The following is an 18,680-nucleotide window of genomic DNA, read 5'->3' on the forward strand; positions in this document are numbered from 1 at the left end:
GGGAGGTTTGAGGTGGGATGAGAAGATTTGGAAGAGCCACTGGCAGAGTGGGAGAGTGAGCTGATGACGGAGGTATAGTAGGATTGCCTCACAGCAGTGAGGGCCCAGGGAAGGTTGTATGACAAAAATTTGTAGAGGGCCCAATCAGAATAGTTGTGTGAACCCATGGGTAGGTGTGAAGGTGACAAATGGTGGAAATGATCAGAGGCTGAGGCTTGGCAGGGCACAATCAGTGATATGATAAGGGGGCTAAGGATTCAAGAAAGAAAGACGGTGTGGAGTCAAACTGGTTCACCAAAGGGTCAAGATGAGCCAAAGAGGAGAGTGTGATCAGTGCTGAGGAGATGGACTGGGAGAGAGCTGGGGTCATGGCCTATTTGAAGGGTAGGGTTATGTAAGGGAATGGGAGGGGTGGAAAGACAATAGACTGTGGTTTGATCAGGGGATTTCAAGATTCTTAAACATGGAGATGGTGCATTTGTGGGTGACGGTAAATCAAGGGCACGACCATCTTCGTATGTGGCTGAAGGAGAGAGAGAGAAAGAGAGAGAGAGAGAGAGTGATGGGGGGGTGGCAAAGGAGAGAAAAAGATAAAGACAGAGAAAGATAGACTGAGAGAGAGAGAGGGAGGGAGAGAGAGACAGAGACAGAAAGAGACAGAGAGACAGAGGGTAGAGAGGCTCATGGGAAGTGAGTGTTTGAGGAACCGGGAGGTTCAAGTGTTTGAAGGAGAGTCAACATGTATGTTGAGGTTCCCTACTAAGAGGGTTGCATCTATTAAGTGACTTGTCCATGGTCACACATTTAGCAAAATGTCAGAGGGGGGATTTGAACCCAGAACTCCCTGAGTCCAAATCCAGCACTCAATCCACTAAATGCCACGTGGCTCTTCCTATCTAATCATAATAGTTAATTATAGAGCACCTGCTACATGGGCAAGGCACTGTGCTAAGCACTTTACAAACAGTATCTCATTTGATCCACAAAACAACCCTAGGACAGAGGAGCTGATGTTATCATCTGTATTTTACAATGAGGAAACAAAGGCAAACAGGTTAAGTGACTTACCCAAGGTCACACAACTTGTAAGTGTCTGAGGCTGGAATTGCACTCAGGACTTCCTGACTCTGGGAACACGTCTCTTCTGAGCGAGCTCGCTTCCTAAAGTGTTATGTCTCATATGTGTTTATGTGTGTGTGCATATATGTATCTACATCTGTGCAAAGTGTTGTATTAATACATGTATTATTATTGTTGCTGTTCTTTATTCAAATCCTTCAACTGTGCTGCCTGAAACCTTCACAGAAGCCATGGTAAATAAGGATGGCGGGAAGAACAGAGAGAGAGAAAGAGAAGAAGAGAGAGAGAGAGAGAGAGAGAGAGAGAGAGAGAGAGAGAGAGAGAGAGAGAGAGAGAGAGACAGGGTGGGGAGGGAGAGAAAAGATAGAGACAGAAAAAGACTGAGAGAGAGAGGGGGAGAGAGAGAGAGAGAGAGAGAAGAGGAGAGGAGAGGAGAGGAGAGGAGAGGAGAGGGGAGAGAGAGAGAGAGAGAGAGAGAGAGAGAGAGAGAGAGAGAGAGAGATGGGAGGGTGGGGAAGGAGAGAAAAAGATAGAGACAGAAAGATAGAGGGATAGAGACAGAGAGGGATAGAAACAGAAAGAGACAGAGACTGAGACAGAGACAGAGACTAAGAGAGAGAAAGAAATAGATGGAGACAGAGATAAAGATGGGGAGAGGGATGGAAGGAGGGAGAGAGAGAGAGAGAGAGAGAGAGAGAGAGATTCCAGCTCCTAGAATAGGGCTTGGCCATAACAGCCGCTTGTTCCCTTTACCCCATCCCTTTATTTCAGACATATCTGAATTGTTTGTGACCTTCCCGAGAAAGTTTCCAATATAATAATATAGAACACTAATCACAGCAGCTCAGGAGGCAATGTGTTGTAGAGGCTGGAGAACTGGCCCAGAAGCCAGGAAGCTGTGGGGTCCAATCCCTCCTCAGCCCCATCTGGGCAGGTCACCTTCTTTCCCAAGGCCCCAGTAGCTCTTTGAGATGCCCAGCTGCTTGGGATGGAGGGAGTTTCACGAATGGGAGTTTTCATAAGGAGGCCGGAGAAACTACAGGCCTGGCCCAACAAACGTGGCTACATTGGGGTAGTATTGTAAAGTTTCCAAAGGAAGACAAGCTCACTGTATGCAAAGAGGCTTCCCCACCCCTGACTTTCTCATGAGATACTCACAATAATTCTCTGCTCAAAAGTGGCTTATTTTATCTCCTTCTTCCTTCTTTTCACCTGTTTACTTACTGGGTCCTGTTGTGTCTACCTTAGAAACATCTTTTCATTTTCTCGGTCACCCACTCACCCCTCATCTCCACTGCTTGCAATCCCTAAATTTCCTCCAGGCTCAACCCCCTTGGCAGTGAGGTACAGTGGAAAGAATTCTGGCTTTGAGGTCAGAGGTCCTGGGTTCAAATCCCACTTCTGCTACTTATAAATGGTTTCCTTGGGTAAATCTTTTAAGTTCCCTGCCCCCTCTCTCTTCTGCCTTCTGCAACATGAGGGAGTTGGACTAGATGACCTCTGAGATCTCCTCTAGAGCTGAGATCTGTGAGCTGTGTTTCATTATAACTGGTTTCTTCTATAATCTTTCGCATTTTATTTTATGCATTTAAAACCACAATTCTGAGCAGAGGTCCATAAACTTCACCTGACTGCCAAAAGGGCCCAAGATACAAAAAAAGGCCAAGAACCCTTGCTCTAGGCCTATGCTACAAAGATTAGGTACCACCTTCTTCATGAAGCCTTTCCTGATTCCCCCAGTTGTTAATTTTTTTCCCTTCAAATTAGCTTGCCCTTACTTATCTGTTTACACATCTCAACCCCCCGCAGAATGCACATTTCTTGAGAATAGGGACCATTTCATTTCTGTATCTCCAGAGCTCAGCACAGGGCCCCACACATAGCAGGTGCATAATAACTTACTAGAAAAGCGTCCTAACTGGTCCTCCTGTTTCTAACTCCTCCCCTATCCAATCCAGCCTGCACTCTATGGCCAGATTAATCTGCCTAAAATGCAAATTTCATCATGTCCCTCCCTTGCTCAAGATACTTTGGTGACATGCCAGCTCCCTCAGGAGAATGTCCTAGTTCTGTATAGTAGTTCTCAAGGCCATCTACTTTGGCCCCATTTTTGTAACTATGCCCCAGTCTGATCTGCCCCAGGAACAGGCCACTTTCAAGCCTACCTTCATGGTGGTTGACTCTATGCTTCTTGCCAGGAGGGCCGCCTTCTCCTTCCTATCTACCTTAATCTCAGAGATCCTTTATGTCCGGGCCCAGCCAGCTCTCTCCATGAAGACCTGTCTGCCTTCTTTGTTTCTCTTTATACCCTCTTTGATCTCCTAAACAATTAAATGTCCCTAATACCCACTCTTAGATTCTCCACGGCCCTTTCTGTGTACCTCTCTTGGGGCCTTGTAGAAGGCAGCTAGGTGGCTCAGTGGATAGAGCACTGGCCTTGGGGTCAGGAAGACCTGAGTTCAAATCTAGTCCCAGACACTTACTAGCTGTGTGACTCTGGTCAAGTCACTTCACCCTGTTTGCCTCAGTTTGCTCATCTGTAAAATGAGCTGGAGAAGGAAATGACAGACCACTCTAGTACTTCTGCCAAGAAAGCCCTTGGACAGTACTGGTGTGCTGCGGTCCATGGGGTCATGAAGAGGTGGACATGTCTGAACAGCAATGACAACTCCTGCGGGCTTGATCACATTCTAAGGCCATACGGTAAAGGGGAAAAACGATGGATTTGGAAACAGAGGCCCTGGGTTCAGATCCTGGCTCTGTCATTTACTAGCTATATTAAAGTCACTGGACCATTCTGGGCCCATTTCCTCATATGTAGACTGAGGAGTCTGGCCTGGCCGTCCTCTGAGGGGCCTACTGTGGCTCTAAATGTATGTCCTGCCTCACCTGTGGAATGAGATTGCAAGTTCTTTGAGTTTGCTGAATGAGTGAATGAACCCTAGGTTGTTGTGTATGGTTATTTGGTGTTTTCTTGGGGGTCAGTCACGTCTTCCCAAGGGGATTGCAAATTCCTTCACAGTAGTTAAGGAACCACAGCCTTTTTCTTCCTCAGATGGGAATGTCTCCATGTGATAAAACCTCACTTGCATTTTTTTTACTTGTATTTTGTGGATTTTGACTCAACAAAAGGAAAAAAAAATCCAATCCCTGTGTACTTTCTAACGTGATTTATGGCTTTCGGTGGCCTTACTAGATCAAAAAGGAAACTGCTAAGTGTGATGTTTCCTGTACTAGACTTCCCGTCATTAACAGTCTGTATGATTGGATTATACAGTGGTTTGGCTGGCATCCATCTTGCTCTCCTCCTGGGTCTCCCTGCCTCAAGTCTCTCCAGCCCATCCCCGCTCAGCTGCCACACTGACCCCTCCCCCATCCCCACTCAATCACCTCCGGTGGTCCCTATTCTTTCTAGGGTCTAATATAAAACCCTCTTTAAAGGCCCTTCTTAACCTAGTCCTTCGCTCCCTTTCCAGCCCTCTTACACCTAATACTCCCCTCCTTTCTCTGATCCATGGACACTGGACTCCTTGCTATTCCTTGTATACAATTTTCCATCTCTGGACTCTGGGCATTTTCTCTGGTTAGCCCCCACACCTGGAATTTTCTCCCTCTTCATCTCTGATTCCTGGCTTTCCCGACTTCCTACAAGTCTCAGCTAAAGTTCATCCCTCTGTAAGAAGCCTTTCTGTGGGCTTGCTAATCTTAGTGTCTTTACTCTGAGACTACCTCCATGTAACCTGTATGTATCTTGTTTATATATTTTATGTTCAGCCATTTCAGTTATGTCTGACTCCCCGTGACCCCATTTGGGGTTTTCTTGGCCAAGATACTGGAATTATTCACCATTTCCTTCTTCAGCTCATTTTGCAGATGACCAAACTAAGGCAAATAGGGTGAAGTGACTTACCCAGGGTCACATAGATAGTAAGTACCCGAAGCCAGATTTGAACTCAGGAAGATGAGTCTTCCTGACTGCCTGGCCTATGCTCTATCCATTTTATCTCTTCTACTGGACTGTGAGCTCTTTAAAGGCAGGGTCTGGGCTTTTTTTCTCTTTTTTTCCGCATTTCTTTGTATCCCCAACACTCAACACAATGCCTGGTACATAGTAGGTGCTTAATAAATGCTTGTTGATGGACTTGTGTGAGAATTTTGGACTAGGGAATCACAGAATTTCAGAATGAAAAGGCATTGCAATAAACTATTATGTGAGTGAGAACTCCCTCTACCTCATGCCCAAATCCTTTCTTTGAAGATCTTGTGTAAGGAAGAAGCTATTACCTCTCATGCCCCCCATTCCAATTCTGGACACCTTTGCCATTTAGTGAGTTTTTCTTTCCTCTCTCAGCCCCCATTCCAATTCTGGACAGCTCTCACCATTTAGTGAAATTTTTCTTTCCTCTCTTGGCCCCCATTCCAATTTTGGACAGCTCTCACCATTGGTGAGTTTTCTTTCTCTTGAGACTAAATTTGCCTTTGCACCTTGGCCTCTCTGCTCCTACTTCTGACCTTTGGTATCATAGAGAATAATACCGATCTCTTGTTTCACCAGGTGATAGCTTTTCAAATACTTGAAGTTTGTGACTGGTAATCCCTAAGTCTACTCCAAGTTGCCTATCACCACTTTCACCTGATCCTTACAATGCATGACTTTTTGGCCTTTTGACATTCTGCTTGCCCTCCTAGAATCACCCTGTAGACTATTAATGTGCTTCCTAAATTGTGTGCCCAGAATGGAATACAATATTCCCAATGTATTCTGATTCGGTGAGACCGTCACTTTCTCATTCTTGCCTCTCAATGCAGCCTAAACTTTCATGACCTTCCTTAACATACAACTGATTCACTTTGACCTTGTGGTCCACTACAACCCTGAGAGCCCACCCAGACAAACTGCTGTTGGGACACTTAGTTCTGGGTCCTAATTTTCAAATGAATTATTGGTGAGCCCTTGAGCAGTAGCAGTGGAGAGAGAACAGGACTCAGAGTCAAGTAGACTTGGGGTCCAATCTTAGCCCTGGAACTTACTCATGGCTCAACCCTGGGCAATTCACATAACCCCTCTAAGCCACTTTCTTTATCTGTAAAATGAGGGATTTGGATTCAATGACCTCTAAGGTGCCTATGGTCCCTATGACCCCTCATTCTTCATCTGGAGAAGGAGGATTTGGGACCAGATCTCTGACATCCCTTCTCATCCTCCGCTTAGGGGTCTAGGACTCTTCTTTTTATGAATCCTTCCCAAGGCTTGGAGCAGAGCTCCAGACCCATCGAGGTGCTCGGCAAATCCTCATTGGACCGAGTTAAGAAAAATCTCTCCAAGGCGCTGCCTCCCCGGGGAGGCTCGCACACAAGGACAGCAGGGCTCAATATGGAGGCCAGTGGCCGTCAGAAATACCTCCCGGATGTTCTGCTGCTCCATCTCGTGCCTTTTGAGCATGGCTTTCCGTTTGAAGGAACGGCAGTGCTTATCATAGTACAGTCTCTGCTGGGTGAGGAGGTGGGCTTCCTCTTCGGCCTGGCTGTGCTGAAGGTTCTCCTTATGCTTGGATATACGCTCTTGCTTCTCTTTCTTGGGTGTGCTATGGTCCTCATTCATCTCCTGTACGACCATGAGACCACCAGGCCCGGGGAACAAAAGGAAACACATTCAATTGTGGTGAGAAAACAGCATTGATTTAGGGCCACTGAGGGCCTTAGATTTTAGAGACCAGGACACTGAGACCCTGCAAGGGAGGTGACTTGGCCCAGGGTCATATAGCTAGGAAGTGTCTACAGATGGATTTGAACCCACATCTTCCTGACCTGACCTACTCAACCACGCTGCTTCCACGATAAAATCTTCCAGGACACAAATGAAAGGCTGCTTGACTTAATAGGCCTTCTGACATCTATGCTTCAGTCTAAGTCAAACTCAAACTAGTCACTTACTAGCTCTGTGATCCTGGGCAAATCACTTTACCTCTAAAGGCCTCAGTTCTTTCATCTGTAAAATGGAAAGGTTGGACTTGATGGTCTTTCCAACTGTATATATGGGATCTTAGAATCCCAGTCTAATTTGGGGCAAAAACACTTGTCAGGATGTCTGTGGATTTGGGTTCCACTTCCCTGTTCTACGGTCAACTGCCTGGGTGATTTGGGGCAAGTCTGAACTCTTTGTACCTAACTTTTACCTGTAAAAGAGGAGGACTACATTATAAAGTCCCTAAGGTCCTGTCCAGCTCTAAAATTTGATGATCTGTGAGGTCACATCCCCTCAAGTATTAAAATGCCAATGCTGTGCAAAAAGTCCCTTTTCCAAACTTTCAAGAAGCACCACATGGTAACGGGAAAAATCATACAATTATGGCACAGTTGCCTCCAAAGTGGAGGCTGTGCACAAGTAGTGGGTCATGGCATGACCTCAAGGGATGGGTGTTCAACCAATCAGAGCATGAGAAGATGGACTGAAGGAACATATGATCAACAAATTAGAGCTTGGGAAGATGGGTCACTGTCATTTCCGTACCCAAAACACTCCAGTGGCTTCCCATTGACTCCAAGATCAAATATTATTTCACCTTTATCTCATCCTTAAAAAAAAAAGCCTACTTATATGTATGTTTATAATGAACATAATTAATATACATATGCATATATAATTTGCTATTATACACAAAAACAATACTACATGTATGTAGTGTATTAAAAGGTAAATGTTCACATATTAGGGGCAGATGCTCAAAAATATTTATTAATGGCTATATGCAATCAAAAAAGTTTGGCAACTACCCCTGTAGAGAACTATGTGGGAAATCCAAATATCAGAAAAGACTTGGGGAAAGTAAGGGGACCAATGACTCAACTTCTGATCATCCATGTTGTTTCCAGTGCAAAGCCTGCTTTCAAAATGGCACCATCCATAACCTTTACCTAATTACCTGCTTAGTTGAAATATATTTTGGATGGCCATGTCCTTTACCCTCTTGTTTATCAACATTACACATCCTATCTCTATTCAAACTCCACAGCTAGGAAATTCAGACACTTTATCCCTTGCCTGTTGTACTGAAGGTGATTTAAAACCAATTTGCTTTCAGTGTGGAGGAGGGGTGGAAGTCAGAGGTAAGCAGGGGTCCACCGATGTGGGCTTTCCAGTTTGCCCAGAGCTAAGTTTTCAAGGTATGGCTTCATAATTTTTGTTTAAAGCAAATCCACAGATTGACATCTTCATGTTCAAATGTAGGTACAAAGACTCATTCCAAAGCCAAGTATAAAGTCATTTTTAGACTAACCATTATTTGGACTTATTTGCCCTTTTGTTCTTCTCCACTGATGGGGATCACTGAGATTTGCTTCATTCTAAGAACCACTTAATTTAATCATGTCAACATGTTGATTGGTAAATATATACAGAAGCCCATTCTCTCCCCCAGTTTTATTTTTGAAGGGATTATTGAGTCGGTAGGAGAATGTTTTCTAGGTACCATAGTAGACAGGGTTGGATCTGGAGTCAGGAAGACCTATAATTTTGAAACCTGCCTCAGATATTTACTCAGCTGTGTGACTCTGAGAAAGTTATTTCACCTTCTTCAGCCTCAGATTCCTCATCTGTAAAATGGGGATAATCATAGCACTTACCCCCCCCCAGGTTGTTGAAAGGGCAGAATGAAATCTTTCTTTTTCTTTTTTGGCTAGGCAATGGGGTTAAGTGACTTGCCCAGGGTCACACAGCTAGTAAGCATCAAGTATCTGAGTCCGGATTTGAGAGAATGAAATCTTTCTAAGAGCACTTCACAAACTTTAAGGTAGTATAAGAGAGCTACTTATTCTTATTCATTTCTTTTTTTTCCCCTCCTGGGGCCATCCTCGGTGGCTTAGGGTTTTTATTCTGCACTGCCACAGGAGGAGATGGGGAGCTTTCAGGCTATGGTCTTTGGGTGTCCAAAGAAGGTTGAATCTAAAATGGTCTCATGCCTAAGGCAAGGAAGATTGAACCCATGTTCCTGAAGAGGATCTTTTCATTTTCTGTAAGAGCAGGGCATGTTAACAGCAAAGATCTCAGTACACTGAGAACACGGATCAGGCTTCCCGGAGCCCCTGCAGGAAATGTTGGAGTAAGACATTCTAGGAGCATCCAGGTTGCTGCAATGATCCTTCTATTTTAGCCATATCCTGTTACTAGGCTGTAAGAATTCTGTCATTCCCACTAGAATGTAAGTTCCCAGAGGGCAGGGCTATTTTGGCCTTTCTTCGTACCCAGAATATTTAGTACAGTGTCTAGCACATAGTTTTGTTGTTGTTTGGTAGTTTCAGTTGTATCTGATTCTTTGTGACCCCATTTTGGGGTTTTCATGGCAAAGATACTGGAGCAGTTTGTCATTTATTTCTCCAGCTCATTTTACCACTGAGGCAAATAGGGTTAAGTGACTTGTCCAAGATCACACAGCCAGAAAGTGTCTGAGGTAGGATTTTAACTCACAAAGATGAATCTTTCCAATTCCAAGCTCAGTGCTCTATCCACTATGGTGCCACCTAGCTGCCAGTGCACAGTAGGCCCCTTAATAAATGCTTGCTGAAATAACTGGTCATTTAAGCCAGGAACTCTCAAGTTTGTCTCTTTCCCTCTGGTCTGCCTTTCAGGGACTTTTCCTGGCAGATCTTAGACAGGGGCAGATCAAACATAACTATTCTCTCTCTGTACTTTTAATCAGAATGCAATAGAATTAAATTCATAATAAAAGAGTGAGCTCTTGGCTCCCACCATTACATTGGGCTTGACTAGTGAAGGCCCAGGCTATTTTCTCCCCGCCCCACCCCATCCCCCCAATACTTAGGACTGGGTAGGGTCTTCGGTCACTTGCCTCCTTTATTTTTTCCTTGCAAAGCTTATATTGTTTCTTTTGACTTTCTAAGAAAGTTGTCAAGTCTTTCTTCTGCTGAGCCAAGATCTGTTGCTGGAACTTCCTTTCATCTGCTGCAGCCGCCTTTGCCTACAGGAAAAAAAACAAACAAACCCCAAAAAACCCCACTAAGTTGTTCAAGTAGAATCCGAGACAAATACACCTCCAACCCAACACTTGGTTGTCTTTTCCAAAGTGACACAGAAAAAAATGTCTACTGCAAAGCCATTTAGGGATGATGACTAGAGATAGCAATAGAGAAATGTCCAGAATGAGTCTTCCTACTCCAGAACCAGGACAGAAATGTCAGATTTCATCAAAACTTTACATTTAAAAGATAAAATTCTGATTACAGGAAGATTTATGCAGGCCAGCTATATATAAACAAGTATCTATGGTATACTACCTACAAACTTACGGCATATGGGAGTGGAAGAAGGGAGAAAGAAGTCAAAAGCTCCACAGTGGGGCTATTAAAATGATGGACCATTTCAATGACTTTTTTTTTCTTCTAAGAATCAAGTTTTGCTAGGATACTGGCAGTCCCTAACTTGGGAATAGGTTATTTTCCAAAAACTCATTGGTAAGTTTGGAATTCCCAAATCATTATCCAGAGAAATAACGTTGGAAAGAGCAGTTAGGTTCTGAGGCTAGCCTATAAAAATCTATGTGACCCATAATGGACCAGAAATATAAGAGTACAATGCCAGGTATAATGTTTCTATAGGAAGCCAAGTTCAGAATTGCAATTTGGGATTCCAAGTACATATCCTCCTGACTTCCCTAGAGACCAGGCCTCTCTATCCTCCTCTACCTTTAACCTTGTAAGCAAGTCATTGGCAGTAACTCTTGGAGCCTGGGATAAGGGCTCCATTAGAGCGGGGGAGGATAGGGCCAGTGAGGGAGACAGGGACTCTAGTGAGGGATGTTAACGCTTCCCCTCCCATCCCCCTCCCTCCAATCCGTCACCATAGGTGTACACAGAACATGGGAAGGGGTTGGCCCCTGACCTATGTATAGCTCTGCAAGACTCTGTAGGAAAGACAAAGGTGTCCACAAGTAATGGTGGTGGACTTCTGGGCACAAGAATTAAGGTAAGATTTAGCTCTATTTCCAGACCTAAGCCATCCTAGATATTTTATAGTAATTGAAGAACTGGGCTGTAGATCAGGAAAGAGACTTTTGCAGGAAGAAATGAGGGGAAGGGAAGTGAGAATATGGATCTGGGCCTGGAGATGCTGGACCTGAAGTCATCCCGGCATTGGGGGAGTGACAACCCTAGGGAGGGTTGAAGGAGCAGTTAGGGGTGGCTACCTTCCTCATTTCCCAGACCATCACCAGTGCCGACTCTGAAGAACCCATTCAAGACGTACGTGGGGAGGGGAGGTGAGAAGTAGATGTTGAGGGCACAGGAAATAGTCTCAGGGAGCAGAAGACCCAGTGGGGTAGGGGAAGTGGGGGGAGAAATCCTAAGTACTGGGGAGTAAAGAAGAGATCCTATGGCCGCCGGACCACCCAACTTCTATGAGACATTTAAGCCATGCATATGGAAACTGGGTCCTGTGGGAAATGATCACACTTTGAGGATTTCCTTATAAATCATCCTTAGCAAAATAAGGGAGTTGTGTAGCTAGGGTTTAATTTTTTTTCCCCTCAGGCTCTTGTTGCAATAAAGGTTAAATAAATACATATATCAACACCATGCCTTGAAGACCTCAGGGCCAGGGTGCCATCGGGGGAAACAAGGTGAGAGAGGCTCCAGCCTGTGAGCATTTCTGTCAAGCGATCCGAAGGCCACCTAGAAAGCCAGAGTGTGGTCATGGAAATGCCTGTGAATTCGTGCTAGCCGGCCCCAGTCCCAGCCCCTCTGGGCGCCCCACTCCCTGACCTCCTTCTCAATGATGGCCACTTGCTTCTTGGCCAGCTTCTCCAGCTCGATGGACGCGTTGTTGGCATGCGTCTCCACCTCCTTCTGCAGCTTCAGGCGGTGCTCATCCATCTCAGCCTTCAGCTTGTTCTCCAGGGCAATCAGCTGCTTCTGGTGCTGGCGCCGCATCCGCTTATATCCTGACATCTGTTCCCGCAACTCGTTCTCCTGCTCATGCTCATGGATCTGCCGTGTAACCTAGATTTGTGGAAGGGGCAAAAGCCAGGTGAGGACAAGAGGGTTCGGAGCATGGTAGACTTAGAGGCGGAAGGGACCTCCGAGGCCATGGACTCAAGCCCCGTAATCTTACAGGTGAGGAAACTGAGACCCAGGCAGGTGAAATCCCTTGTCCAAAGTCACAGGATCATAGACTTAGAGGGTGAAAGGACACCAGAGGCCATCTAATACAATAACCTCATCTTACAGATAAGGAAACTGAAGCCTGGAGAGGTCAGACAACTTATTCAGTCACACAGCTAAACAGGATGTGAGGCAGGATCGGAACCCAGTTCCTCCTGGCTCTGGGCCTGGGCCTCTGCATTGTGCCAAGCTTCAGGGCCATGACTGTGGGACACAATGGGATATCCTTGCAAGCTCTCAAGGAGAAGAACTAATAAATGGGCCCAAACCTTCTGGCATGGTTTTAAGTGGAGCCTGTCCCCCCAGCACAGTCATGGGGACCACAGAACCCTTCTTCTAAAGAATAGGAGTCTAAGAGTTAGAAGAAACTTCAGGAGTAATTTAGGCCATCCTTTATCTGGACAAATGTCTCTGAAATGTCCCCAACACTCTGCCTTGGCTCGAAGAACTCCAGTACAGGGGAACCCACTTCCTCCCAAGGCGCAGCCCCATTGCGTGTCTGAACAGCTCAGTATGAGGATTTGTTCCCCACAACATTCAGCTAAAAATGGTCTCTTGGCAACTTCTCCTCATTGTTCCTCAGGAGACAAATAGAAGAAGCCTCTTTTGTACAACAGCCCCGCCCAGTTCTTTCCACTGATTTTTGGATGGCATGGTCCTCCTGCTCCATAGCCTAGGGTCACCCCCCTAAGGGATCCCAATTGGTCAAATTCCTTCCTAAAATGTGGTGCCCAGAATGGAAGGCAGTCTTCATGCCATGGGATCTGGCCAGTGCAGAGGAGGCTGGCACTACCATTCCCAATACTAGTTTATTCTTCATGTTGGCTTTTTGGGGGATGTGAATTCTTCTTAATGTGAATTTAAAACACACATATACACAAACTCACACCAGAGAAACACTAAAAACAAAAACAAAACTCACTTAGAGGGGCCTGACAGCTTTCCCTTTTAAGCCACCTGCTCCATTAGGAAAACAGATGAGACATAATTAAGGTAATGAATGTATCCATGAATGCTCCAAAGACAAGGCTGCTTGTATGACTTTCTTTTTTTGTTTTTGTTTTTTTTGAAACTTTTTTTCTTTTTTAAGGCAACTGGGGTTAAGTGACTTGCCTATGGTCACACAGCTAATAAGGGTCAAGTGTTTGGTCTGAGGTCACATTTGAACTCAGGTCTTCCTGACTTCAGGGCCAGTGCTCTATCCACTGCGCCACCTAGTTGCCCCTTAAAAAAAATCCTACACTTAACAAATACCAAGTAAAACAAGCATTTCCATATATAAAGCTGAATGCAAAAAAAGGGGGTTGTACACGAGACTGCTGATCTCTATTCTATGCAGCTTATTTTTCCTTGTAAGTAACACTGAACATGTTCCTTTCTAAGCTATCCTGTTTGCGCTTCCTTCTGGTCTTTAGGGTTCTCTTTAGATATAGACTTGGCTTGGTAATTTCTCTCTCAGTCCACCCTCTGTCGTGGGTCCCCTAAACCCCGTAGTTGTGTATCTTAGTTTTCCTCTTTCTGCCTCTCTTTTCTGTTTCCTCGATCTTCCTTCAAGACTCTTACAGGGGTGGGGAACCTGCGGCCTCGAGGCCTTTCGATGTTCTCTTAACATTCCCAATCACCCCCACCTTTATTTTTTCTCACTCATTTTACAAATGACTGAACTTCACTTGAAACAAAGAACCTCAGCAAGCATCCATTTTTGAACCATTTACTTTTAACATTAATTTTTGAATTTAGTATTTCCATAATTTCCAAATTAGTAGTTAACACTCTTTGAGGGCTCCACTATCCCTCTCCCTTTATAAATTCATCTGTGTATTCTTTTACAGGCAGTACTGCACAGTGGAGGGCAGCTAGGTGGTTCCATAATGCATACAGCGCTGGGTATGGAGTCAGGAAGACTCATCTTCATGAGTTCAAATCCGGCCTCAGATATTTACTAGCTGGGTAACCCTTAACATCACTTAACATCTTAGTAACCCTCTAAGGCGATAAGCTTCAGAGTAGATGCTTACATGCATTGGTGGAGGGGTTTCCTCGCCTGGGAGTATCCTATACCAATGAAGCCAATCTCTATCCTACTCTTTTACTCATTTTAACAGTGGATACAGTATTTCTGTCTCTGGGCTTTTTTTTTTTCTTTTCATTTTGTTTATATCATCTAAACTTTTCCGAATCACATTGCTGATATTTTCCAGTAGTATCACAGCATTTCTATTTGTTAGGTATTTTTCAGTTTGGATCTATGATTTACATGGAGTTGGGGAGCTCCTGGTTTGGAGGCTCCTTGCATGCACCTACACAAGTGGGCTGTAACTTCCCGGTCTTACAGAGTTGTTGGGGGTGGTGGGATGGTGGTGGTGGTCACTGAGCCCTTGAGTAACTGGCCCAGGTTGACATTTGAAGAAGGACTAGGACCCAGGTCTTCCTCACTCATAGGCTAGATTATCCCAGACAGTCTTTCTCTAATATATCACAGGCTGTTCATTCATTCACCAACCATTGAGAACAGAGTTCATTTCCATGTTTTTTGGACAATTACAAATAATGCTACTATGTATATTTTTGAGCAGATATCTTCTGAGATATCTAGTGTTATGGTAGATAGAATGATGGATTTGGGGTCAGGAAAACCTGAATTCAAATCCTTCCTTAGGCACTTACTAGCTGTGTTACCCTGACCAAGTGCTCAGCCTCGGCCTATCTCAATTTCTTCATCTATAAAATGGTGGCAACAAATAAATAAATAAAAATAAAAAATAAACCAACCTCCCGAAGTGGTTGTGAAAAGAAAAATGAGCTGAAATGTGTAAAGTACTTCGCAAATCTTAAAGTGTTATATGAATGCTAACTATTAATATTAATCATTATTATAATATTCCCAATAATGAGATCTCTCAGTCATCTTCGAAAAGTCACGGATGACTATGCAAAGATCTTCTCATGTTGTTTCCTGCACATCACACCAACCTCCCACCTTCACTCCCCATCTCTACCCCACAACGTGTCTCTCCTGGCCATGTCCTTTCCTGTCTTTTCAGGTAGGTAGGTCAAACTGCTTTCAGGTACAAAGAGCACCTTGTTACCCTGCTTCCTTTAAAAGATGTCCCTGTGTGCTAGACTGAGGCCTTTGGAACAAAGGCATGCCCTTCCGTAACTGGAGAGTATGATCAGAGTACGCCGTTAAACATTAGCCGATCTCTGACAACTTTCCAGCTGAAGCTCACTCTAGGGTTCGTGTTCATTTTTCTGGCCTAAGCAGACACAATCTTCTTTAAAGTGTGGGGAGCAAAAGCAGAAGAACAGATGAAGAATTAGAAAATGGAAAATGCCCTTGGAAGGGCTGCTCATTTGAAAGGGGAACATCTACAGAAAAACTGTCCATTGACTAGCAAACAAAAGAAAGTGGATAATCTATTTATAGGCCATAGATGAATGACTTTAAAAACTGGGGCTACTGGGGGGGGTGGAGAAAGGATAAGGTCAGGATTATATGCATAAGTTTCACTTTCTCGTGAATACAAAGGCCTTCACCTCATTTAAACTCATTCCTTCCAAAAATAATCCAATCTGCGGAAGGGAAACTACCTATCTCTCCTCAATCTACCTGTCTCTTAGACAGTGATGGCAATGCAAAGTGGACATCCTCAGACAGTGATTGTCAGAGATGCAGTCTAAAGAGACAGTTCCTTTCTTTTTCTCAACATCATTAGAGACAGCTGGGTTGCCCAGTGGATAGAGCAGTGGACCATCCCAGAGATATGAAACTTCAGTTCAAATCCAGCCTCAGACGCTTACTAGCTGTGTGACCCTAGGCAAGTCACTTAACTTGAGTTTGCTCATCTGTAAAATGGGGGTAATAATAGCAATTACCTCCCAGGGCTGTTGTGGGGGATCAAATAAGAAAATAAGCATAAGGCACTTACCACAGTGCCTGGCACATAGTAAGTGCTATATAAATGTTAGTTATTATTATTATTAAAATCCAGCTTTAAACACTTAGAACAGGGGTGTGGAACCTGCAGCCTCAAGGCTGCATGTGGCTCTCTAGGTCCTTAAGTGTGGCCCTTTGACTGGATCCAAACTTCACAGTCAAAGGGCTGCACTTGAGGACTTAGAGGGCCATATATGGCCTTGAGGCTACAGGTTCCTCACCTCTGATAGAAGCTGTGTGACCTTAGGCAATTCACTTACTGTTGGTTTGCCTCAGTTTACTCAACTGTAAAATAGAGGTTATAATAGTACCTATCTCCCAAGGTGATTGAGGATAAAACAAGATAAAAACTGTAAAAAACCAAAAACAAATAAACAAATGCTTAGCTAAGTGTTCTGGCACAAAGTAGGTGCCATATAAATGCTATTCCTTCCCCTTCCTTTGTCCTCCCCATTTTTGCTTCACTTGCCATAAAGCCAAACGTGTCCCGGCCAGCTCTGAAGCTAACACTAGACTTTTAAAATGGGAAAGGCAACAGGTAGGACATTCCATTGATGACCCTCCAATAAGCTCTGTTTGAAGTGGTTGTTGTCCTGAAGGGGCTGGGCAGAGTCTCTCCCACACCGTGTTCCAGTTATAGCTCGCTGGCACTATTGCAGGTCAGATCCCACCTGATGGAAACATGTTCAGACACCAAGAAAGCTCAGCAAGGTCTCACCGCCCGAATACAAGTTGCTTCTGGGTAGGAGGGTTCTTAGCCTGGGGTCCATGGAGAGATTTCAGGAGGCCTGATCATTCTGATTACTGTATTTTAGTATGTTGGTATTTTATTTATTTAATATTAATTTATTATTAATAAATTTAACATTGTATTTTAATACAACTTGTTTCCTTTGTAAATCTATTTTTTTTAAATATATTCAAAAATGTGATTTTGAGAAGGGATCCACAGGCTTAAGCAGACTAATGCTTAGGGGGTCAAGGACCACCGAAAAGGTGAAGAAGCCCCACACTAGAGAAATGAATTCTGGCAAGACTTTCAAATGTGCGATAGCTTGCTTTTATACCACCCGAGACAGGGATGCCAAGTTTTAGAACTTAAAAAGAAAGCCAGAAGTTTCAAATTATGAATCTTGGTTGGCACATAGCCAAAAAATGAATCATGGCGGAAACATAGCTAGCTAACACTCCTTTGAATCCTTGCTGGAAAAATGCATGTGTGGGTAAGGGATACTGTGGAAGGCACTCCAGAAATTACTGGGCTGGGGGTTTGGGCTCAATGGCCTTCCATTTGAGAAATACACAATAACGTTCAGGTTTGCTTTCCTTCTCACTATGATACTATGACCCATGGAACTCTGGCTCACAATGGAGTGATAACCAGGCTGGGGTAATCAGGGTCTTGCCCCAAGCAAGGCCACATTTTGAGGGTGCTGGACTGGCCCTTCAGGTGTTGGAGGAGCAGCCCAGTGCCCCTGGTCTGCTGGCAAGGGTGACTGGGGATGCCTAGTTGGATGACAAACATTCCAGCCTCTTCCCTTTCACCAGGATGAAGGGAGGTCAAAGAGAGGCATCTCCTCTTCACTTTATCCTCTTCACCACAATGCTATAGGAACCTTCTACCCAAACTGCGAGCAGGGAGGGTATCAATGAGGACAGCATCATCTGGTTTTGAAAGTTCCTAGTGGGGACAAGTTGGGAAAGGGGACAGAGATGATGATGATGATGTGTGTGTGTGTGTGTGTGTGTGTGTGTGTGTGTGTGTGTGTGTAAGAGATGAACTTTGCAAGCTTTACACTGCTGGTCCAGGTGCTGCCCCAACAACCTCCTCCTAGTGTTAAACCCATGGGGGGCTTAGCCTAAGCAGGGAGCAGAAGTCAAGACCAGCTAGTGTTTGATAGGAGGTGGCTAGGGTGGGGGTAAGAGGAAGCCTATTAAAATGGGGGCACCCCTGCCATAGGCTCCAATTCCCTTTCACCTTGTGGCTGTGCCTCCCCAAGAGTAGGAGGAGATGCGTGCCCCGGTTAGTTAGAAGACCCTGGGGGGAATCATATGGGGCCTATTAGGGTGCCACTCCCTCTTAGTAGTAGGGATGAGAACACTTGGGAATGTAGTTGCTCAGGCAGGGTTAGGTGGGATGGTAAACTTTTACTCCCACCACCCTTGATCCTTGGTAGGGGGCTCCTGGCCCTTTACTACTCCCTTCCTTGGGCCAGGCCTCACCTGTCATCAGCATGAAGAGAGATAAACAGAGACTAGAGGACGTACCTGCATTTGGATGGGGATGATGCCAGCAGAGGGGAAGAGTTGGGTTGGTAAAGGAAGCATGGTTGACATTAGATCTTCCCCCCCTCCCACACCTGCCATTCTGAACACAACTAATTAGCACCTAGTTAGCAAAAACACTTGCTTAAAATAGGAAGCTCTCTTCTCTTTCGAAGCCAAATTCTCAGAATACGTATCCTCCACGCCTGGCCTGCCCTTCTATCCC

The 18,680-nt window shown here is 44.7% G+C and overlaps 1 protein-coding gene across 3 annotated transcripts in view; it reads right to left on the reverse strand.

Moving 5' to 3' along the window:
* Positions 1-18,680, reverse strand: part of TAOK3 (TAO kinase 3) — a 237,689-nt gene that overhangs the window by 26,305 nt on the left and 192,704 nt on the right. For all 3 annotated transcript variants that reach the window (XM_078154357.1, XM_021008044.2, XM_078154358.1), the window contains exons 15-17: positions 11,854-12,090; positions 9,927-10,055; positions 6,482-6,685 (exon numbers count right to left, since the gene is read on the reverse strand). In XM_078154357.1, the coding sequence (XP_078010483.1) occupies positions 6,482-6,685; positions 9,927-10,055; positions 11,854-12,090 (570 nt within the window). The remainder of the gene's footprint in view (positions 1-6,481; positions 6,686-9,926; positions 10,056-11,853; positions 12,091-18,680) is intronic.

The sequence above is a fragment of the Phascolarctos cinereus genome, unplaced genomic scaffold, assembly GCF_003287225.1.
Source record: "Phascolarctos cinereus isolate Bilbo 61053 unplaced genomic scaffold, phaCin_HiC Scaffold_4;HRSCAF=312, whole genome shotgun sequence".
NCBI classification, from domain to species: Eukaryota; Metazoa; Chordata; class Mammalia; order Diprotodontia; family Phascolarctidae; genus Phascolarctos; species Phascolarctos cinereus.